Below are 23500 nucleotides of genomic sequence, written 5' to 3'. Positions count from 1 at the left end.
GCCCTCACTAAAGATGGCGGCCGGAGGCGGCCCGGCCGCAGCGCGGCGCTGAAGCCGTTTCCGCCCGCCCCTGCCCGTCACGTGATCGCCGGGGCTGCGGCCGCCCGGCCCCGGCGGGGCAGAGCCGAGCGGGCGGGGAGGGGAGCGGCGGCGGGGGAAGCTGAAGCCGAGCGGAGCCAAGCAGAGCCAAGCTGGGCCGGGCAGCGCAGCGCAGCGCTCCCGGCCGCAGCGGTGGCGCCGGGCGGTCTGGCCTTGAGCGCGCTGCGCGATCCGGGTGGCAGCAGCGAGATGGAGCCCGAGGAGGGAGAGGATCGCACCCCGCTGCTGAAGGAGCCCCAGCCCGACACGGGTGAGACGGGCGGCAGCTGCCCCTGTGCGGCGGCGTCGCGTTGCCATGGAGGCGCGGGCCGCCAGCGCCGCTGTGGGGCCCGGGGCCGGTGCCGCCGTGCCACTGCCGGCCGGGGTGACGGGGCAGCGGAGACGGGGCAGCGGTGGCGGGCCCGGGGGCTCCGCCGCCCGCGCCCTTAGTGCGTTCGGTGCCGGGGACGCCGCGGTGCCCCGGGTGCTGCATCTGGCACGGCCCCGAGTCCTGACGGCGGTCGCGGCTCTGCCGGTGGCTGGGTCGGGCGTTCAGCCCTGACAGACACCAGCCCTCGGCTCGGTGTTGTTGTAGTAAAGGCATTCCAGCCCAATGCCGGTCCATGTATTAAAAGCTACCGGCGTCCACCGGATTCTGTCAAAATCTCATATGAAGGCAGAATTTGAGTTAAGGCTAATTGCTTGTTGCAAGTATAGAGAGGAAGGAAGGTGAAAGGATGCACCCAGGTAGGAGAGGAGGCTCGATATACGGTCTGAGCTTAACAACAGAGCCCGCATGTTTATATTTGTCTGTGCTGTTTTGCTTCCCAGAATGTACAACTTATAAAGAGTAGAATAAGATTTTTAGTTTCTTTAGCATGCCATGCAAAAATGCTCTAACCTGCTTAGCAAATGTGCAACTGCATCAAGGGATCAAAGGGTGCTGCTAACAAAATGGCTTTAAAAGTGCCAGAAGGAGAGAATTTGAGCTCAAAACTTCCTAAAGCAATATGTTCTTAAGTTTGCACAATGCTTCAGGCTGCAGCTGGAGGTGGCTCACCTCACCCACAAGGAAAACTATTGCAGATGAGCAACTTCCTTTAAACTGCCGTGCAACTTGCAGCACAGACCTTTTTTAACTGCAATTTAAGAATCTTATTAAATTATAGCTACAGTGCTTTAAAACATGCCTCTGAAATCAGAATTCGCTGTAGATATAGGACCAAAGACTGCTAGTCAAGGTAAGACCTTGAACCCAATGCTTTAAACTTTGGTTTGCTGGTTTAATCTTTAGGGGGGTGAATGTCTGTGGCTCTGATTATATAGCACTCTCCTGAAACACACCTATAATCTTCTTGAGTCTTCTGTTCTGTTAACCTGATCTAATATTCTTAGATATTTCAAGTGGACATGATGGAATGACAGGGAACCAATAATTTAGTAGCTATTTGCTTCAGACTTCAATTCTACATGTTTGTTAGGTGTTTTTAATAAAATGTTTACAGTTGGGGAAAAAAAATCTGACACTTGTGACGTTTAGTTCTTGCACATCTGTTTTGTGGAGCTTGCTCTCCATGCAAGTTGTATACCAGTGAGAGCCTTATAGAGGAAGAGTAACGGATGTTCCAGTTAATCTGCATTTTCAAGGAAGGGTTATATCATCAGTGTGTTATTCAGCTTTCTGTTATTATTGTCTAACCCCAGCGACTACAAGAAGTGGAACAGTTAAGTAGGTTTACCTGTAATTATATTCATTTTTATAGATTATATGACTTTACACTTTCTACTTAAGGCAAATTGCTTTTTAAACAACAACAAAGAACAACAAAGCTGCTTGACTAGTTTTTGTGTAGTACTTCCTGTTCTTGGTGCCTGTTGTTTTTAATGTAAGCAATAAAATCTTGGCTGCTCTCCCTCATGCCATTTAAAATTCCAGGATGGCTTTTTCAAATGCTCCTGAGGCAAAACTTGAAATTACCACAGATCTGGAAGGGGTTTTGCATATTTGTACAATAGCCTTGTTTATTGTTTATTTATTAAATGGACATAGCAAGTGCAGCATCTCTGTGTCATTTTAACAACTTGTGCAGCCATAATGAACTTCACATAAAGTTTGTCAGGATTAGAGACTTCAAAAATAGGAAAGTTCTGTTAATTTCATGAAAAACAGTCTTGCAGGAAGGCTTTGTTGGTGTTCCCCTTGAAAAATAAAATCACATAGGCTTATTCCTTGTTTCAGGGGAGTTACTGGGAAGGTATCTTTGTCTGCAGGGCATGTCCTTTGTTTCCTACTGCAGATCAGAAAATCCACTCAAGTGACATACTGCAGTAGCAGAGGAGGATCTGGTCAGTCCTGTTGGTAGATGTACTTGTTCTAGTCATCCTTTGAACTCTGAGTACTGAAAGATGAGATCACTGTAGACTGATGCAAACTGATGTAATATCTGCTGATATCTCCAGCCTTCCCAGAGTTTCAGACATCCAGGTTATAAAACTTCCCATTAGTAACGTAGCTCCCTCACAAGAGGGGAAACTCTACACTCTACTTGCAAATTCAGCAGATTGTTCAAGTAGTTCCTCCTCAATTTGACATTCCTGCTCAGTAGTTTCAGGCATTCCCAGTTCATAAAGAGTAGCTACAGAAATTCAAACTCTTACAGTTCAGCTCTGGTTTGGATCTCCTGGCACTGATGGATGCCCTCTGCCAAATGCTGCTGTGTACTGCTGTAGGAAATCGATAGCTGTGTTACAGTGCAGAGTCTGCCATCTGTGCATAAACAACTGACAGAGCTGACTTAATCTCACGACACAGATTTTATGCTGAATCTTAGGACTCATTTCCTTTGTTGCCTTGTGACTGCCAAGAGGGTGTACTGGGCAACTGGGAACCTGTTACTGTTTCACAGTGCCACCACAGTGTTTGCCATTCCCCTTTCTAGTAGTTTTGGCAGCTGTCAGCAAATGCATATTCCCTTGTAAGCAAACATAGAAGGAAAATTTGTCCTAGAAAACAACCTGAAGTAGCAATGAATGTTCTTCAGCACTATTTCAGGAGTATCTGTGTTTCTTGAACCATTTTTGTGTATATTACAGGCTTCCCACTAATTGTTTTTGAGGTTTTTTTAAGTGTGAAATTCTGTCTTGAATAACTATTACAGTATTTTGGAGAGGACTTCTGAAACTGTTTCTAAATTCATTTCCACAGACCACACACTACCCATCCTCTGCAGTCCCCACTCTAGTGTGGGTAGCTGCCTGTTGTCTAAATGAGGATTACATTTGCTTTGCACATCAGTATGAAAGTGGGGTTTGAAATTTTTTTTCAACCAGCCTCAGACTATTGAAAAACGTCTTAAGAAAAAAAATTACTTTGTCTCCTTGCTAATTCTTTATCTTACCCAAAGATTTCTGAGAACCTTAGTAAAAATGCTTGTGAATTGTTCTTATTCTGTTAGGTCTGTTAAATATTTTTCTTTTGCTCTCTTTTCAGTCCCTGCATGCTGCTCAGCTCGCTACAATCTCGCAGTCCTGGCCTGTTTTGGGTTCTTCCTCTTGTATGCATTGCGTGTGAACCTCAGCGTCGCTCTGGTGGATATGGTAGAACCTAACACAAGCTCAGCAAAAAATGTGACTTCCAATGTGTGCCCAGAGCATTCCTCCACCATAAATGTTCCTCGCAACACTACGGTGAGGTCTCAGACATATTTTCTTGTAATGTGGCGTATCAAAGCGTGTGGCGTGTCTGTCTGGGGTAGATAGATCTGTATTTAGGTGGCAAGAGAACAGGCTGGTTTTTACTGGATGGCCTTTCCAGTGGTTCTTTTGAAGCTATTCTGGGAAATATCAGCCTTAAATGACTAGCTAATTGAGAAGTGCTGTGCTCAGGGTCAGTTTTTTTACATACCTCTTTTCTGTGCTATTCCTTAGAAATTGGCTAATCTGACCACGTAGATCTATCATGACTCACTGTTTTACGTGCCACTTATCAATTGTTACTATTACATCTGCGTCAGAGCTCCCATCACTGTCCAATTTGCCTGTTCTTTGTACAGTCACAATGGCATGAAATTTCATTACAAATTAACATGTAATGTTTCTCTTCACTTCTTCAATCTCTTTCCCAGATCATGCATTTCGTCTTTATATCATTTACCTCTGAATTCCAGTAATCCTTAAAATCACACTTCCTAACTGAGCTGCCAGATATGGAAAAAAAGGTTTCTTAAAAAAACCCAACTTTGTGAATTTGAACTTGCACAGATCTTGTCTTGTGGTTGAAGTAGTCATGAGCACTCTTGCCGTCTTCCTGCTTTAATTTTGTTTGCTTGTTAAGAAGTCATTTATTATTTATCACAAACAAATTATAATGGTGAACTTTATGGGATGATCCTGTCTCATCATTTCTGCGAAATGTATGCTACTCATTTAGATGTGGAAAAATTGGTCTTTTGGAAGTGATCCCAAATTTCAGAATCACTTTATTGGGCAGCAGTTCCTGTCTTCTTGTTGGCTTCCTTTATAGCTGCAGATTCCTATCTCAATCATCTTTACTTTGTCCACTTTGTCCATTTTCCCTTTGTTGTGCTTCTCCCATTATTCCACCTACCCTTGTGGACCCTGTCCTTGACTGCTCTCTTTCTTGACATTAAATTTAAGCACCTGCATCTCCTTATTTGTTTTTTTATCAGTAAATTTTCTGCAGATAGAGCCTTTTTATAGAACATGACAGAATGTCCACTCTGTGATTCAGAAGTGGGATTTGTACTCAGGCAGACTTACATAGTCAGTACCTGTAACCTAACCCAAGCTGCTTAGAATTCAAAAAGGGATAACTGAGAGAGCACTTTATTTCATGTAGTGATGATATTCATACTTGGGTTAGATATGTCCAAACTGATTGTAAACTGCCTGAACTAGCTTTTAACAACTTTGATTGCAGTACAAGTGGGTGTAAAGGAACCCAAGGGAGTATGTCACAAAAAATTTGAAATTTATCTATGAAGGACTAAATAGTTGATCAATATAATACAAATTACATTGATTACATTACATAAAATTACATTACATAAAATACAGTCAGAGAAACTGCTGTCTTTAACTTACTGGATTTTGTTGGGGTTTTTTTCTCTTCTTAGGGAGAAAAGTATTCTTGGGATGCTGAGACTCAGGGATGGATCCTTGGTTCTTTTTTCTATGGCTATATCATTACTCAGATTCCAGGAGGATATCTTGCAAGCAGAATTGGAGGCAAACTGTTGCTGGGATTTGGTATCTTTGGTACCTCTGTATTTACCTTGCTTACTCCCTTAGCTGCAAATTTGGGAGTTGGCTACCTCATAGCTGTCAGAGCTTTGGAAGGACTGGGAGAGGTAATCCTGTTTCCTCTATGTAATTTGAAAATACATCTAAATAATTTGTTTAAAATTGTAGTGATTAGACTCTGTGGGGGTTGTTATGCTGGAATAGTATATGAATTGTTTCATTTGAGTGGCTTAGTTTTATGGTTTTTAGAATAATTGAAGCATTTGCACTATATTTTAGCCTAAGCTTTTCAAATAAGAAATGTAAGGATACCTGAGACAAAACTATTCTCATTTTAAAGAAACCAGGGCCTCGAAACAGTGTTGTTTATATTGTTACTACTTTTTCAGTACATACAGACGCAAAAGCAGGAGAAATTAATTCTGCCTCCTTATTCTCATGCCTTGCACAATTTTCATAAGTGATTTCTTGGTAGACAGCAAACTCATTGATTGTATTACTGCTTTTTAATGAAGCATGCTTTGAAACGTGTTGAAATGAGTTCTAAAACCCTTGCATTTCAACAGAATGAAATGGTGTTTTCTAGGGTGTTACCTTCCCAGCTATGCATTCAATGTGGTCTTCTTGGGCTCCTCCACTGGAACGCAGCAAGCTCCTTAGTATTTCATATGCAGGTGAGAAATTCCCACGCTGATAATGGGATTATAAATTTTTACTGCAGTAACAGGGAGGATTGACTTAAATCAAAGGGATTTATATTGTAAATTTTAATCAGCATTTAATCCAGAAAGTGTAACATTAAAGTAAATCTTGCTTTCCATTCATTTTCTTCATTTATTCATGGTTTTTATAACCTGACAAAAGGTATTGATCTACAGATAAGTATAAACTTGGGTCTAACTTTGGTATAAAGTGGTGAAAATAATTACTGTGAAGCTGATTAATAGAAGATACTCTAACTAAAAAAGACTTAGCATTAGGAACAAAAAAACTGTGGCAGTCACAGGATAGAGTTGTTTGGTTGGTTTTTGGAGGGTTTTTTAAGTGTTCTTGGGGGAACTTGGGGAAGAAAACATCAAAGGTCCCATGTATTGCTGCAAGAGCTCCTTGTCAGAGTACTCTCTGACCAGATTGTACTAGATATTCTGTGTCTGGGAGGTGTTATGTTTGATGTCACATTTACTTCTTTGAAGATACTTGATGTTACACAGGATTTTTCATTTAGCAGAGTGATACAGAATGTACTGAAAGCACAGCACAGGTATAAGTTAGCACTTAGCAAATGTAAGTTGACATTGAGCAAAATATAGCAGTTGCAATACACTTCAATTTGGATTGACTGCAAGTCAAGTCTGTTCTCTCAGAAATTCTGTTGTTGTTTAACTTTTGTACTTTGTGTTCGACTGACCCATGTATTCACTCCCCTCTTGTCCTCTGGCTAAGTCAGTGAGACAGTGTAACTTTCAATGAACTGAATGAGGAGAAACATTTACACCACCTGCTGATCCACTGACTTAAATGCTTGTCTAAACCAAAGCCACCCTCTGGTGCTCTTTGTGTTGAGATAAAGTCAGCTTCTCTGCAACTCCTGTGGTTGGTCACACCCAGTGTTATTCCCCAAATGATGGACGTGTTGCTTTTGGCCGCCTCCACTGAGCCTTCTTTTTAGGGGTTTATTGGTCAGTCACATTGCTCAGTGCAGTATTTGAGGGGCAGGTGAAAAATATAGGTTTCTAAATTTGCTAGTCAAAATTGATATTATTTCTTTGAGGATGACAAATTTTGTATTCAGTTACTGAAGTAATGGTTTGCTTTGCTCACTCTAATTAGTAATAATTTTTTGTCAAGAAGACAGGTCTATACAATGTAAACTTCAGCTATAGTTTCTTAAGGAGCTAAGACAGTCTAGTGACTCACTTTTCCCAGAGGGATGCAGCCATAATCCTTTTTCCTCACATTTCCTCACTTTGCTCTGAACCAAGTGTCTCATCACTCATTCAAGTGACCCTTCAAAGAGCTACTTCAACTCATCTAATGCATCAAAAAGCATTTTTCTTTCTGTTTTTTAAAAATCTGTTTTCTGCCTTGGTATTTAATTAAATCCACTTTAAAATAAGTCTTCTTCTGAGACCCAGCACACAAGTTAAGCAGAGCAAACAGAGTTGGGATTACCTTCTACTACATTTAGCAGTTGGGAACTTTTAAACTGTCCTTTTGTATTGTGTGAAAATGTATGCTAATATACTAGTGAGAAGAGTCTGTGGCCTTGAACAGCCCATTGTTAGCAGTCAGGGTGGATAAGATAGCTTGTGTAATCTTGGCAGGCTGTTTTCCTTCCTTTCCTTCCACGTTGGCAGTCATGTGGTCTGTAGTTAATTTAATCACGACCATGTTGATTTTCTGAGAGAACATGTGGTTGAGGTTATATGTAGTTGTTATTTTGATTTATATTTTGCATGATGTATGTGGTTTTATTCATTGTTGGAGCTTTCTGCCTCAAATAAAAATGGTTTCCATTAAGATGAAGTCTAGGTAGCCAGAATATCAACATAATATTTTCTGAGTTGAAATTAAGTTTGGAGAATTAATGTTACAGCTCACATTAAGAGACAAAACCTGCTGTTTATCACCAGTAGAGTTAAGTATGTAAATACATTCTGGTTTAGATTTTGAAAGGGAAACACCTACCATCCTTATTCTTTGCAAAATATATGTTGAATTATAAGCACAGGAATGGTTCTTTCTGGCTTTTGGCTTTATTCTGAACTAAAATCTGCTCATCTTTCCCTTCTCCCTTGATCCTGGATCCTGTCACATTCAAGAAACATGGAGCTTGAACCTACTGGTTATATATGCATGACTTCTGCTTCCTGTTTCCAACATTCCTGGTTTTGTGGAGCTGGAAGGAGATATGAAGAATGCAAACAGACTATATTTTCACATTATACTCCCAAGGCCTTAATTATACTGTGTTCACCTCTCTCTTGTTTTGCAGCAATACCAGTTGACTTAATTTGCATTGGTTTAGATATGTTAGAGCCATCACTTTATTGGGACAAATGTGCCAAGAATGCTTATCTTTTATTGCTAGTTGCTTCTAATTTTGGCTTCTTAGGGCTTTTTGGCTCTGTTTGCTTGGAGCTGCCAAGGCAGCTCATTGTGCCTGTGTTTCTTTAAAGCAAAGCACAACCCTCTAGTGGTGGTGACAATCTTTATTCTTGATTTATTACAGAAAAATAAAATAACTCTGAAATGGCACTTATACTTAAGAGGTCCATAGGAGATCTAATTACTTTTCCAATTTGTTTTTCTTTCTTCCGGTAGGTGCACAGCTGGGAACTGTTGTGTCTCTGCCACTATCTGGTTTAATTTGTTACTATATGAACTGGGTTTATGTGTTTTACATATTTGGTGAGTTTGTGTTGTTTTGATTTTTCTTAATTATTAAAGGTAAAATCCATATTCTTTTTGAAAACCATATCACATAAAACTTACTTTAAGTTTTAAAGGCGTTTTTGACGTATTGGGTTGCTGTTTTATTCCTTCTGGGCAATTAGAGATATTTAAGGCTAAGTAGATTCCAGTGAATGGCTCAATAAGCCTTCTTCCAGTGAGCAAAGCTGTCTCTGAGTTGGACAAAAGCTGGTACAAGTCAAATGTTCTTAACTCTCCCACCACTTGAAAACAACAGGCTGAAATTTCTTATCTGAAGTGTGAAATTGAGTTAATAACTTTAATCCCAGGAATAAATCTCAACTTTGAATGAAAGAATGTGTGAAAAGTTACTGCTGCTTAAAATGCGAACTGGAAAAACTCTAGCAGTCACAGGGACCCTGAAGGAATGTATAGCATGTTTACTGTGACTTATATTGTGGAAGAAGCTGAAGCAGAAAATTTTTGTTTTAGCAGCATGTCTTAGCTAATGCCTTTTACAGGTCTGTTTACATGTCTGAGCCATTTTATATTCTGCACAGGAAAGGGGGAATCAGAATATAAGACAAGAGTTACATTTTCCTCAAAAAAGCCATCTCCAGTTTTTTACAAATCACAAAGATTCAAACCAAAGAACTGAACAAAATGAAATAAGATACAATGTTACAGTTGCATAAAAGTGCAGTTAATTTGGACTGATAATTGAAAAGTTACCTTTTTTCAAATGACAATTCCGGGGTTGGCTTAAGAAAGAAAAGAAGGAATAGTACATCAATTAAGCTGCATGTAATGATATTCTGTATGTGTGCACAGAGTATTTTTTGTGATTAAACTTAATGTGAGCTTTTTATTTCCTGAGGGTGAGCCATATCCTTTGTGGCTTTTCCATGTGACTGATAAAAATACAATTATGTATGAGCACACAGTTTTCTTGCTGTATGAAAAACTTCAAGTAGAGGAAGAAAAAGAGGAAAAAAAATAAAAAGAAACAATTCTGCTTAGTCATCTTCATTCTTTATTGTATCTAAATGTGCATTGTTAAGCCATTTTGGGGAGCTAGTGTCTGTAAGTAGATAGAAAAACAATGTTCATTAAAATTATATTAGAGTATTGAGAAAACACTTCTGACTATATCATCTGAGAGTATTACTCAATAAAAATGCTTTTTTTAAATTTCTATTTCTTCACCTATCTTTTCACAATAGGTGCACTTGGCGTATTGTGGTGGTTCTTCTGGATGTTATTGGTTAGTGATACACCAGAAATTCACAGCAGGATTTCACATGCTGAAAGAGAATATATACTGTCTTCTCTAAAAGATCAGGTACAACACTTTGGTGTAGACCAACCTGCTTAAGTCTGAACATAAACCACAAACTTGGTCACTAATGTCAAGCTTTGTTTATGGTTTGTTACATGTTTTGTTATACTTTCTTATATGTTTATGCAGGATTTTGCAAACAATTTTTTTAATAGTGCAGTTGTTAACTGAAAAACAATCAAATAATCAAAAGTATTTCTAATAATGCTTTTTGTTACAGATGTTGTTGAGGTGCTTTATTTAAAAAACTTTGTATTTAAAAACATGCTCAAATCTGTCATTTTATACTAGATCCAGACCTGTATAATGTCTTTAACATTTGCAATACAGTATTTTCCAGCATTTCTCTTTCTCAGTGTCATCTAGACTAAGAAATAGATTAGTATTCACAGAGAAAATGCCAATGAGCCAGTTCCTGAAGCCTGCATAAGATTCATTCCTGTGTCTGGTGGGATATGTATCTACAAAAAGTGAAGCTGGCTGAGAGAACAAAATTAGTACCTAGGACTGAGCAGGAAAGGTTCAGCTAAATCAACACCTGAGGGATGACTAAATATTTAATTATTTATAATAAAAGCAGAAGGCATCAAATTTCAACAAGGGAAGGCATACTTTTTGAATTACAAAATGTATTAATTAGTTTACTTTGGAATAGTAAACATCAGAGCAGTAATATACTTCAGTAAACCCTCACTGAGAACTGAAGACAGTAATTAGTTCATTGCTGATGACTGGCATCTATCAACTGAGACTCATTTTGTGCCTTTCAGAACGGATCCTGAGTGTAGATTTGGTTAGCATCAAAACCGTTGTATTTAGTAAATGTTCATATCAAAATCCTGATTTCCTTCTTTTCTCTTCTCTTTGTCTCCTGTCTGCCAGCTTTCTACACAGAAGTCTGTTCCCTGGAGACCTATGCTGGGGTCCCTTCCGCTCTGGGCTATTGTTGTGGCACACTTCTCTTACAACTGGACCTTCTATACACTTCTTACACTCTTGCCCACATACATGAAGGAGATCCTGCGATTTGATGCACAGGAGGTGAGATGTATACAAATATAGTCATCTTCTTCTGAATTAAAGAAACTAAATCACCTGCTGGTTACAATGGAGGAAGCTGTTTAAGAACCTTGGAATATAAAGGTATAGCTGGGAAATTATAACCCCACACAATTAAGCAGATGCATCAAATATGTTGCCTGCCTTATAATTTCCACTTTATAGACTTATTTGGCATTTACCTTAGTGCTAGCTTTCAAGTTAAATTTTCTGTTTGAAGATGCATGGTACCCATCTTTACCTGCTCTGCTTTAAAACAGTAACTATGAAAATATTTCCCCTGTTATATGGCTTCTATGATTATTTCAGATTTTACACCAAGTTTTATGGCTTCTGAAATAGTATCTACTTATTTTCTAACTCATAAAGGAGAACATTTCCAGTTAAAATAAAACTAAGAAAAACATTGGAAAAGTGGCATGTTTGAAACTATTTGAAGGATGGGGTTTGGGGGAGAAAGGGACCAGAGGGAAGTTTCATTCTGATAGGATCACTTTCCAGATTGCCAATTTCTTTCCTTAATGAGCAGCACAGGGGAAATACCTTTTCTTACTAAGGTAACTGCATGAAACAAAACCATAGTCTTAAGGTGCAGATATAGTGCTTTCAAGGAAATGTTATAAAATTAAATTATTTATCAGGGAAAAATTAGGGTATGAAAGGTGGAATATTCTTATTTATAGTGTTTACTTGACTGTATTGGTCTGTCTTTAATGAAAAAGTTTTGGTGATGGCATAGCTTACCTGGAGAAACTGGTATAGCTAAGATAAAAAGGTGCTCAGAAATTGCAAGAAGTTTAACATAGTCTTTTCCTGGTTTAGCAAACCAAACTAGTTTAGAGCAATCTGAAGATGAATGCCATCCAAGAAAGTGGTGATGCCAGCAATCTTGGGAGGAGCATGGAGATGGGGAGATGGGGAACCTTAGCATTAGAACAGAAGGTTGCATTAGGGCAAGCTGCAAAATGATTGGAAAAAACTAACTGAAGTTGCTGGTTGGGCTCCTCATTGTGGCCCTTCAGGTATTCCCTGAAGAGGCATCAATATCTGTGAAAGCCATTTGCTACCACAGCTCTCAGCTGCATGTGTTTTGTAAAACACCATTGCATTAAATGGTAACAGGTTCTGCTGTGAAGTGGTTTCCTTTGACTCTGGGTTATGTATTTTTGTTTTTGGAGTAGCTTAGAGTACTGACTGTGAACCTAAAAAAAAAAAACAACTTGTGTAATCGTGTTGAACTAAGTGTTGCCACACATATAGATGGAAATTGTGTTATCATTTAAAATATTGTACACTTGTTGTTCAGTTTCCTTTCTAAAATACAGAAAATAGTTAAAATAATGCTATGTCTTTGAATAGTGCTTCAAAAAAGTTTTTTAATTACTGAGACTGTTTCCATTTTTTGAAATTTTACTTACTGTTTTTGAAAACTGAGCACTGAAATCCAACAAGCCGCATGCTTAAGTACTGATAGAATGGACTCCAGGTGGGGATGAATCTCTTGTTTCATTTCAAATTAAAATTCCTAGGGAATCTTTCACTTCTTGACAAATTACATTTCACACTAATGTACAAAGGTCATACTTTGTACCTTTGTAAAATACCCCTTTTGAATCACAGATGAGATCAAATTATAGCTCTGTTATCAGTAACTATCCATAATTTTTTGGAAAGGCTCTAAATGGGGGCAGTTTAGTAGTACCTTTTGTTTCCCTTAATCAGAAAATTATGTAGAATCAGGCAGAGGTCTAAGCAGCATGTGTTTAAAGTAGTGGGAATTAACTGGTGACTTCAGTGTAAGTAATGTCAGGTCCTGAATAACTCAGCTTTGAGATTGTGTCCAGCCTAGATGTGATAAAAAGTCTAAGTTCTAGATTTTGTTTCCATTTACAGGCAGCACACAGGCAGATGTTTCAGCAGATGGATAAAGAAAAATATAATGTAGCAGCAGTACAAAACCCAGAGATTCTGTATAGTTTTCAAAATTCTGAATAATATTTACAGCTTCCACTTATTTTAGTAACTTGTTTGATACTGGTATCGTAGAAACTTCCACAATCAGGTTAATGTCCACAGGATACCTTCAGTTACAGTTTTCTTTTTCCTGAAGTTAGTTGCTGATCTAAACCTTTGAGTTTTTAGTCTCACTGCATTGGTAGTTATGGATTAAGTGAGGATTGATTTGTCATTTTAGTGTTTTAACTGTCTTCTTTTAACCTCCTTGACAGAATGGATTTTTGTCTGCCCTGCCTTATTTTGGCTGCTGGTTATGTATAATTCTGTCTGGCCAAATTGCTGATTATTTACGGGAAAAACAGAACTTCTCCACTGTTTGTGTTCGCAAATGTTTTACCCTAATAGGTAGGTGCAAGTATCGTCTCTTAGAACATATAATCTTACAAAATATAATAATATCAGTTTGGGAAAATTTAAGGGCTTGCAGGAGTATTCTGACATTCTGCTGTGAGATGAGGCAGCATTGTGCATGGCTTGAGAGGAACGACTTTATTTGTACATTAAGGTGTCAGGAGTAAATCCTGTCTTTTTCCATGAGAAGTAGGCCTACTGGATAAAAGAACAATAAGAGATTGTCAGAAGCTTTTTTTAGGTCAAGATAATTGGACTACAAGCAAACCAGAATAAATGGTCATGTAAAGTCACCATAAAAGGGTGAATGAAACACTGTTGTCAGAAAACGTTTATCAAATTGACAGGATTATTGTTCTGCATGAGCCTATTCTGTTGTTCAGTGTTTTGTTTATCTAAGACTAAAGTAACTGAATAGGAATACACTTGCAAAATTTACAATTGCTACCACAGTAGAAAGACCAAACAGAATCCAAAATGGTCTTGACTAATCGGGCAGAGAGATGATCTGAAATCAGCAGCAGATCAGCCAGATCAGGCTTTTAATGAACACAAGTATAAGGCTGTATTTAGGAAAGAAGTCAATTGCTGAATAAAGAGGGGACAGTAGAAAGAAATTTAAGAGGGGAAAAAAAAAGACAGATTAGGCACAGGATCCACAAAAGTTGCAGCCCAGTTATTGTGTGGTGATTATGGCTGCCTCCTCAACTCAGCTGATTCAATTGCTTTCTTTGAAGCAGCTCTTGTAATAAATTCTCAGGCATTTTGTTTGTGTTTAAGCCTATGCTATTTTGGTGATTCAGTTTACTGCAGGGCTGCACACCTCACACCCATGTATGCAAAAAATGTTGTTTTAGGCAAAGCAGGACTTAGGTTAGCTTCATCAACAAAAGCGTGTACTTGCAGCTGTTCACAGAGATCATGATGGGGTCATGGAAAGGGGCTCTGGTGCTGGGAAACAGCTACCAAAGTTAACTGCAGATAGGAAGCAGTGTGCATGAGCTCCTGATGGCTGATAAGCTGTTTCCAGTGCCTCATGCAGCATCTCTACAGCTATCTTGGATTCACCCAGGGTTCACAGTGTCAGTGCATCTTCCATTTATTATTTATTTATAGCAATAAATAAAATTAATTTGTGAGGTAATTTTCAGAACCCGTTGATTTTTGTTATTTTTTTTTTTTATCTAGTTTATTCCTTGCCACTGGAGTGGGATATTTCTGACCTAGTTGCTGTTTCCTGAGAAAACAATTTCGCAACCCATCTGCTCTTCCTTTTAACAAGGAAATGTAGTGATAGGACAAGGGGAAATGGCTTCAAACTGAAAGAGACTAGATTAGAATTAGATAATAGGAAAAAATTCTTTACTGAGTGGGTGGTGAGGCGCTGGAACTGGTTGGTCAGAGAAGTTGTGGCTGCCCCATCCTTGGAAGTGCTTAAGGCCAGGCTGGACGGGGCTTTGACGATCCTGATCTAGCGGAAGGTGTCCCTGCCAGTGGCAGGGGGTTGGGGCTGGATGATCCAGTAAAAAAAAAAAAAAAAAAGTAAAAAAAGTAATAAGGTCCCTTCCCCCCGAGCCGTTCGGGTGCCGCGCTGTCCCGCCGTGCGGCGCCGCTTCTGGGCGCCAGGGGGCGGTGGAGGGCGCACGGGGAGCCCTGGGCTCGGGGCGTCTGCCGTGTCCAGCGCCCGCTGATCCTCGGGCTTCTGTCCTAAAGGAATGATTGGACCTGCGGTGTTCTTGGTAGCAGCCGGGTTCATAGGCTGCAACTACGCACTGGCTGTTGCATTCGTGACCATATCAACAACGCTAGGAGGATTTTGTACATCAGGCTACAGCATCAACCATCTGGACATAGCACCTTCGTAAGTACTGCTGGAACTGTTGTTAGTGCATGTGCAATGTTTATGACCCCCTTTTTTTTCCTTTTTGTGTTGCTGGGGTACAGGTCTGGAGTGTAAACACTGACAATTACTTGGGTTTACAGTATTAAGCACTGTATTTCCAAAAAGTGCAAGTTTGGCAGAGGATATGACATACACCATAGTTTAGAATCATTTCAGTTTTAATCCTACAGTAATAAATTATATTATTTCTGTAGTAACAGATTTTAATTATAGACTTGATAGACTTTTGATTCATGTTTATAATAGCACAGTTTTTTTGAACTGTACAATACAGTAAAGTGTTTCATTGTTTTCAACTTTTCCATCGCAGCTATCGACCTCTGGTATGAACATTACCATATGAACATACCATGAACATACCATGCACATATACCACTGTGCATTTGAAAAATGTTCTGTACATTGGAATCTAAATCTTGTTACAAGTAGTTGACCTGATTTGTCAGTAGTAACAAATCAGGTATGTATAATTGCTCTTAAATGAATAATTTTCAAGAATGGAAAGTTGAGACTTCAGGCTGTAATTTCTCCAGTGTGTTACAAATTCATGATTGGGCAGATCTGTCAGTTTCCCAAAGAGTGTGTATGTATATATATTCTTCTAAAAGTGCACTGGTAGAAGTCACGTACTTTGTTTTGACATTCATTTTCCAATTTGTGGTTGCACTTAGATGTGAACAGGGTCAAATTACTATGTCCAGAGAAAATCGTGTTTCAGTATTAATGTGTAAAATGAAAAGACTTTAAATGTAAATGTAGAGGAAAACATATTTTGTAGAAGTAGCATCTATAAAAAAATTCTGATCATCTAGACAACTCATGGGAGACCTTGCATCCCAGTTGAAGATGGTATTCAGGCTTTGGCAATTGAAATGATGGTGGTCATATCCACAATCATGGACAATTTTTGGCTTAAAAAATGGATATAAAATAGTGGGAATCCAGTTAATATTGGCAGGTGAGGTTAGGTAGTAAGCAAGAGGGGAGGCATCAGTGGCCAGCTGCAAACAGCTTGTAAAGCTGATTCAAATATGAAAGTGAGAGAAATAGCTTCTGTGGTGTGCTTTGTTTAAATCACATGTAACTACAAACTTAGAAAATGTACTTAAAGCAGTTTTTCGGGGGTGTTAGGGGACCATTACAACTTCACTTTCAAGCTTAGTTTTGCAGAACTACAACAGTTAGTTTCCAAAATATGTATTAAGTGGTGCTTGTTATGCGAGTACAATTTAACCTGTCCATGGAATGCAACAGAGCTGTGACAGGAAAAAGAAAATCACGCAACTGCAGTGTGATTTACACATACAAGGAACTTCTGTATGTAGGCAGTGGCTGAGGTTTCCCAAACTAGGATGTTGTATGTGTTTTCTAATTTTAGATACTTCATTTTGCATTTCAAATATGCATATTTCAAGAGTCAATTTGTTTATAACCGTATTCAGAGTATTTTAGGTGTCGGAAAAAAGCCACAAGAAGAAAATGGTGTTACACCATGCTGATGCCTGTCAGCAGGCATAGTTAGTTATCTCACAGGAACTGCTGCTGATCCCTCTGACCAAATCCCACTCTATTCTTCCTGCCCTCGATAAAGTCCTGCTTTTTCCCTTTGCATTTGCACCAGACAAGTTCCTCTAGCTGTTCTTCCCTCTCAGACAGGCAGAAGGGACACACTGATTGCAAGAGGGTGTCTTGCTAGTTCAGAGACTTTGGCCCAGCATTGCCCCTAGAGGCAAGTGGCTGCATGTGTGAGAAGACTTTCCTTGGTAGTGATGTGGTCAGGTTGAGTGCTGTTTTATTGAAATCAGTGATTGTCTATTCAGCACATGCATGCTTTACTTCTGCGTAAATCTGTTCAAATGGGGACAGAGAAGGAAAAAAGTTCGTCCTTGTAACAAAGGTTATATTAAAAAATTTCTTCAGATACAGAAGTGCAAAAAACATCTGAGATGAGAAGAAAAGGAAGACTGTCTTTCCTCTTCCCCCACACTTAATTTTTTGCAACTTGTCTGAACTTTGTTGGATAAAATGATCAAGGCAAATATGAACAATTTCAAGGAAATGCTTCACATAATTGTAGAAATCTAAAAACAGGCTCTGCATAAAATTGTGAAGGAAACATTGCTAAAGAGTTTACTCAGAGCTCAGTATTTATTTTTCATAATTTACTGAAAGACATTAGAAAAACCAGAAATTATTCAAAGCAGTTTCAAAATGCACAAATGCCCATTTAGATTGGTTAACAGTATGCTGCCAAGAATAGCAAATGATCCCTTTTTGCTACTAAAACTTTCATTATATCAAATAAATAATTATTATATTCACAGGGAAAAAGTGAATGAAAACACTGATGCTTAATTAACAACAATATTTGCTAAGTGGTTTTGGTTGCTAACATGTATTTGTTATGCCATTGATGAATTGGATTGGGGAAGGGTTGGGGATAGAGACAAGATGGTTCTTTTGGGGAATATATATTATATTTTAGCTCTCTAAATCTACATTAGTACCTTTCTACACATTTTAATATTGGTGTTACCATGATCCCTTGTAATATTCATGTGGCTCTGTTGTACACTAAATACTTCACATAGCTGGTTTATTTTAACTCTTGATATTACTACTTGAGTGCTCTGCAAGTTAATTTGTATTTGGCTATCCCCACTATGCCATAAGAACCTGACCAACAGTCTGCTATTGGTTCTGGTCTACAGACGTGTCACTTTTTGCTTTCCCTTTTCATGTGGGAGTTTCCACTGTGCTAAGGGAGTGCCATCACAGTTATCTGCATCAAACAGCGAGCACTATCAAGAATGCAACCTATGTCAGGAACACTGGGCATAAACAGAGGCATTAAACAGCAATTGGTTGCCAAAGATCTTTGTTGACCAGAAAAACTATTAAACTATGTTTAGTTTTAAAAGTGTCTGTTAGCAGTATTCTAGTGCTTAAACATGTTGAAGATATTTAAAGTACATTTGGTTCTACTCAAAGGCTTTAAACAGGGTTTTGCTTTATGTGCTTATTTTCCTAAGGGAAACTTTTACACTTTGACATTCAGCTTCATAAAGACCTATTAATTCTAAACCACTTTCCAAGATAGGAAGACTGCATGCTAGGTTTATAAGAAATAAAGAAGTTTTAACTAAAGCATTGCCATGCTTTAAACTGATATGTAGTGCAGAGTTTCAAGAAAAAAATCAACTAGTAGGCTAGATGATTGTTTCCCTTTCTCAAGAAAAAAGCACATGTTTTTCTAATACCACTGGAATGAATATTGCAATCTTTTGTAACAATGCTGTATGGTTGAATTCTCCTGTTTTGGTAAAGAAAATTCCAAAGCTATGAATTTCTCTTTAGTGATGAAATATGTTTCTGTTATGTTAATATTGGTGAGGACATAATTTTACTCTAAACAGCCTAAAATGATCACTGGGATATGATTCCTTTCTCTTACGGTAAACTGCAATTATTAGTATTTTGTATGATTCTTCACCCAACAAATCCACCTTGAAAATCTAAAACAGGGATCTGTGCCCTGGTGGTTAGAAGGTCAAACTTCTGTGGAACATCTGGCTCTTATTTCTCTTCAGTCTCTCTCACAAGTCTGCACTTGTGGTACAGTTTCAAACTTTCGGTATTGCAACATGCCTGTGAGAGAGATCTTGAATTGCTTAGAGATGAGGTGCTGAGACTCAGATCTTAAGCAAGTTACCAGCTTTTCCCAGCAAGTTTTTATGGCCGCTGGTGCATGCACATACATTTGTGTGTGAGAGAGCAGCACGTTCATGGAACAGGAGCCCTCAGAATGGAGCTGCAGGAACACCAACCAGCAGAACTGGTTTAGTCAGACCCATTTCCCTTTGGCCTTGACCCACAGAAAGCTGAAGGGAAGGACTGCCACAGCACTCTGAACTCCTGTCTTTGGAATATACGCTTTCTAATGTAAGTGGGGATATCCAGGCACACTGCTGATGGCAAACAAATTTTTAGCAATGAAACCTGAACCAACGCTTACTGTTGGCAAACAGCACTTTGTTGTACTTCTTCTTGTCTTTCTGCTTCAAGGTATGCAGTGTGTCTTTAACTGCTCCAATGCATCCACTCCAGACAGTTTGTTGTGGCTTAGCAAAGGGGATGTGAGTTTGGATTGTGGATCTTGAGCAAAGCCATAGGCAATTTAAGTTAAATTCCATAACTAGCCTCTGAAAAATAAAGACATGCAGAATCATTTAGGTAGAAAAGGATCTTTAAGATCATCATGCCAAACCATTAACCTAACACTGCCAATTCCACCACTAAACTATGTCCCTTACAATGTATATGCCAAGCTGTCAGTGAGTTGTCATTAGAAGAAAAGTAAGTAATTCACCCTGGAATATTTGTGTTTTAATTTCTCTTGTGTGATCAAGATGAGGCCTACATGATCAGGTTAGACAGAATTGTTTCCATGATTGATAAGCCTTACAAGTTAATAAGCAGTGTTAACTTCTCTTGCAGGTATGCTGGAATTCTCCTTGGGATCACAAATTCTTTTGCTACTATCCCAGGAATGGTGGGGCCAGTTATTGCCAAAAGCCTCACTCATAATGTGAGTCTGTTTATTATTTTTTCAGTTGTTATATTTTTTTCTCAGCTGAAGAGAAATTCCCTCTTCTCAAGTCTGCAGTCCTTAAATGAAACATGGGTTACACCTTTGTTACAACATTGCTCCATTGTTGTGAATTACTTAATTCCTAGCTCTTATTTTCCTGATTCTGATTGGGAAAATAAAGGTAAAATCAAAGACCTTTGTAAGACTTGAAAATTTTGCTGACTCACTATATTCTCTAGGAATAAAATTACTATATTTTTATCACAGTAGAACTCTGATAAAATGCCAACTAGATGAAACATTTGTGGTATTGTTTTATTAAATTAGAACAAGTTCTTGCTTGTTTTTTTTTTTTTTTAATTAGGTTCTCACGTGAGGTGTGGAGTTCTAATGTCAGCACTTGTTAGATAAGTGAGAAACTAGATTCTAGTGTTAGATTTGACTAACAAGGTGGTGTGATGATTTGGATAGAAAAAGGGAAGCACTGGGGCCTTTAAGGAGTTTTTGATTACTGTTTTTTCAATGAACATGTGAAGATGAACAATCAATGAACATTCTCCTTTTCAAGAAAGGGAGATGGGCTTAGTGATACACTTGAAGAGATAAGTGATGGACTTGGGAGATAAGCTTAGTGATACACTTAAATTTTTTGGAGTTGGAGGTAATTCTAAAATTTTTCTTAAAAATCACAGGATCACAGAATATTCTGAATTGGAAGGGACCCACAAAGATTTTTGAGTCCAGCTCTTAAGTGAATGGCCCATATGAGGATCAAACTCGTGACCTTGGTGTTATTATCACCGTGCTCTAACCAAAAACAATCAGAAAATATTCATTAATACATTCCAATAAAGTCAGTTCTTCCACATACCTTAACAAGTGAGTTGTTTTAGGGTATTTTTGTTCAGTTTAGTTCTTTCCCCTCCATATTAATGCACTCTTAAGGTATTCTGTTTTTGTAGTAAGATCATTTACAGTTTTGTTACAGCATCATCTGGAACTTTAAAAAGCCCCAAACCTTTAAGGCATCTACAGATATTATTTCTTTATTTGAAAAGGGAAAAAAAAAAAAAAATGCAAATAAACCACAGTTCTTTACTACACATTTATTAAGGCCTTTCTTAAATACCAGAGTTTACAGGATTACTCTTGAAATCTGAGTAAGGGTAGCTACCTTGTTTGGACCAAAAGGCACATGGATCTGGAATGTTCATATAGTAGTCATTAGGCATAGCTTACTGCACAGTGCCGGGAACTTCAGCTCTTGGATCACCTGATCTGAAAGCCAAGGTAGTGTATCCCTTACAGTAACATTGCATTTGTATCAATGGTTCTGCATCTTGGGAGATAAACAGATCCAGGTGGGGTAATGTAGTTCTGATAAGACTGTCTGTGTAAGCTATATTATAAAACTGAAGTTGACTTTACTAATGATTTCATCCTTTTATGTTTATAATGCTTTTATGTTGCTGTGAAATCATGCTGAATGGCATTTACATTTAAATAGGCAAGGCATGTAGCATCGATGTTAAACTTACTTTTTCTTTAGTGTGGAGCTACAAATTGACTGCATCTTTTTTTTTTTTTCTTTCCTCCATTTGACAGAATACTGTGGAAGAATGGCAGATGGTTTTCTATATTGCTGCCTCTATTAATCTATTTGGAGCAATTTTCTTTGCATTATTTGCAAGTGGAGAAGTTCAGGACTGGGCAGTCAGTGGATATCACTTGCATAGAAACTGAAGGAGATGCTGAAATACCAAAGCTGTGCTAAGTCCCGTTGTGCTCAGAACTGTGTGACCGGAAAAGTGCCTTCCCTGCTGATGCCTAGGAGTCTTCAGAGCTACTCAGTTAAACTACTTTATCTCTGTATCTTTTGTACTGAAAAGAATCTGGCAGACTGTGTTCTATTTCCTAACAAGAAACTACTTGGATTAACTATAGAAATTTCATGCTAGGACTTGATATCAAATATATGATCGGAGACATTTTAAATCTGTGTGATAGGCTCTAATACTTTCCAGTTTTTAATTAATATTTTCTGAATTAGTGTGTAGGCAGATGTTTGCTGATACCTAAAATGAGAGGAAAAAGTAAAGTGATTTTGTAGCACTGTAAGGAGGAATGACATGAAAAGAATTATACCCAAAAATGTGTTTTGATTTCCATTATAAAACTGATAGTTTTTTGCTGTCTAAAAATTGTAGACGACCTCTAGTTTCATAAAACCTTTTATAGTGCTTTTATTTTGTCATTGTTTTCACAATGGCTAAATTCTATTTTATGCACAAGTTTTGAATATATACACATTCCCTGTTTCCTGAATACAGTTTCCTAACCAATACACAGCAACAAAGAAGTAAATGTAGCATTGGAACTGAGAGAATAAACCACATGTCCTCTGTGGTGCAGGTTTTTCAAACAGACCTTATTTTTATTTCTGTCTGCAAAGAAGAAACAGTGCAGTCAGTGTTTTAAATCTAGGCAGTGTACAAGAGTGAACTACAAATAGAATATCTGCATGATTACCTTAAAATAACTCAGTTTGGCAATTAATTTTTTGTCCCTTTAAATCAATGCAGAGGAATTCTTTCCTCTTGCATGTAGATATGTTTGTCAGTTTGTCAGTGTAAATGAAATAAAATAAGGCCAGTGTAGCAGATAATGAGGATAATCAATTCTCCAACAACCTTGTTTGTCAGTCAGATAAAACTAGAGTATAAAAAAACTAGTGCAACAACCTGGTGCTGTTACTCTGCTATCAAGATAGATTTTGACACTCAAGAGCATTCTTTGCACAACACACACTTAAATGCCACAGAATAGGATTAAAAGTTATAATAACAGTGACCCTGTTAAGAACAAATGGCTGAATAATGATAGAGCCACAAAGCAAACAAAAATTCCTGTGCCAAAGATTCCTGGATTGGAGCAATTAGATAAAAAGGAAAAATCACTGGGCTCTGGGTTTTTCATTTACCACCAATCCAAAAGAAAAGCCCAGTACTAAAAGCTGCTCCAGTGGAGCCTACCTTCCTTCATTTCTAGGAAATGGCATCTGCCTCTCCTTTTTAGCTTTAAGAGCCATTTTGTTTTGGCCTTCCTTGAAGTGTCATGTTCTCTGATGGTGGATTTAAACTGTGTTTAAATCTCTGTGTCTGCAGCATTTCCACAATAAACAATGTGTTGTTCAGATTAAATTAGTACTTTTTCAGTGGGAGTATGTTAAAACTACATTGTGTCTTCAGTGTTTCTACAATAAATGGATTGAATATTTGCATGTGCATCTGTTGTTGAAAATTACTATCTCCCTGAAGTTAAAACAGCATTTTGAAAGTATGCTGAACAACAAGGCTGGTGTCTGGAGTAAGGAATGGTTAATGTTTTCTTGGAAAATTACCTTCGTCAGAAGTTTTTTGTCTGGCTTTACAGGTAAGTATTCTTCCACCTGACACTGTATTAGAAGTAATAATTGCATTTTATGTAA

At 38.3% G+C, this 23500-nt stretch overlaps 1 protein-coding gene across 4 annotated transcripts; it reads left to right on the top strand.

Moving 5' to 3' along the window:
* The first annotated feature begins 113 nt into the window (after window positions 1-113).
* Window positions 114-23297, top strand: SLC17A5 (solute carrier family 17 member 5). 4 transcript variants are annotated; one of them, XR_010358334.1, is made up of 12 exons: window positions 114-349; window positions 3569-3765; window positions 5214-5447; window positions 5927-6014; window positions 8665-8751; window positions 9978-10096; window positions 10976-11134; window positions 13381-13513; window positions 15233-15380; window positions 19920-20010; window positions 20706-20892; window positions 21619-21758. XR_010358334.1 is itself a non-coding variant. In XM_064412422.1 (11 exons), the coding sequence occupies exons 1-11, from the start codon at window positions 289-291 to the stop codon at window positions 21754-21756; spliced, it is 1455 nt and encodes a 484-aa protein (XP_064268492.1). In that variant the 5' UTR covers window positions 120-288; the 3' UTR covers window positions 21757-23297. The 4 variants fall into 4 exon arrangements, 3 of the variants coding, with proteins under 3 accessions (XP_064268492.1, XP_064268494.1, XP_064268493.1); XM_064412422.1 differs by lacking the exon at window positions 20706-20892 and having other exon boundaries at window positions 120-349; window positions 21619-23297; XM_064412424.1 differs by lacking the exons at window positions 114-349; window positions 20706-20892 and adding an exon at window positions 656-825 and having other exon boundaries at window positions 21619-23297.
* The last annotated feature ends 203 nt before the right edge of the window (window positions 23298-23500 follow it).

Source organism: Passer domesticus, chromosome 3 (genome assembly GCF_036417665.1).
Source record: "Passer domesticus isolate bPasDom1 chromosome 3, bPasDom1.hap1, whole genome shotgun sequence".
NCBI lineage: Eukaryota > Metazoa > Chordata > Aves > Passeriformes > Passeridae > Passer > Passer domesticus.
This window is presented reverse-complemented; position numbering and strand designations above follow the sequence as displayed.

Excerpts from the sequence above, each read along its gene's own strand:
- SLC17A5 (XM_064412422.1), top strand. The coding sequence starts at position 289 with ATGGAGCCCGAGGAGGGAGAGGATCGCACCCCGCTGCTGAAGGAGCCC. Across the intron at positions 15,381-19,919 it reads CATCTGGACATAGCACCTTC|GTATGCTGGAATTCTCCTTG; the intron begins GTAAGTACTGCT and ends CTTCTCTTGCAG. Across the intron at positions 20,011-21,618 it reads CCAAAAGCCTCACTCATAAT|AATACTGTGGAAGAATGGCA; the intron begins GTGAGTCTGTTT and ends TCCATTTGACAG.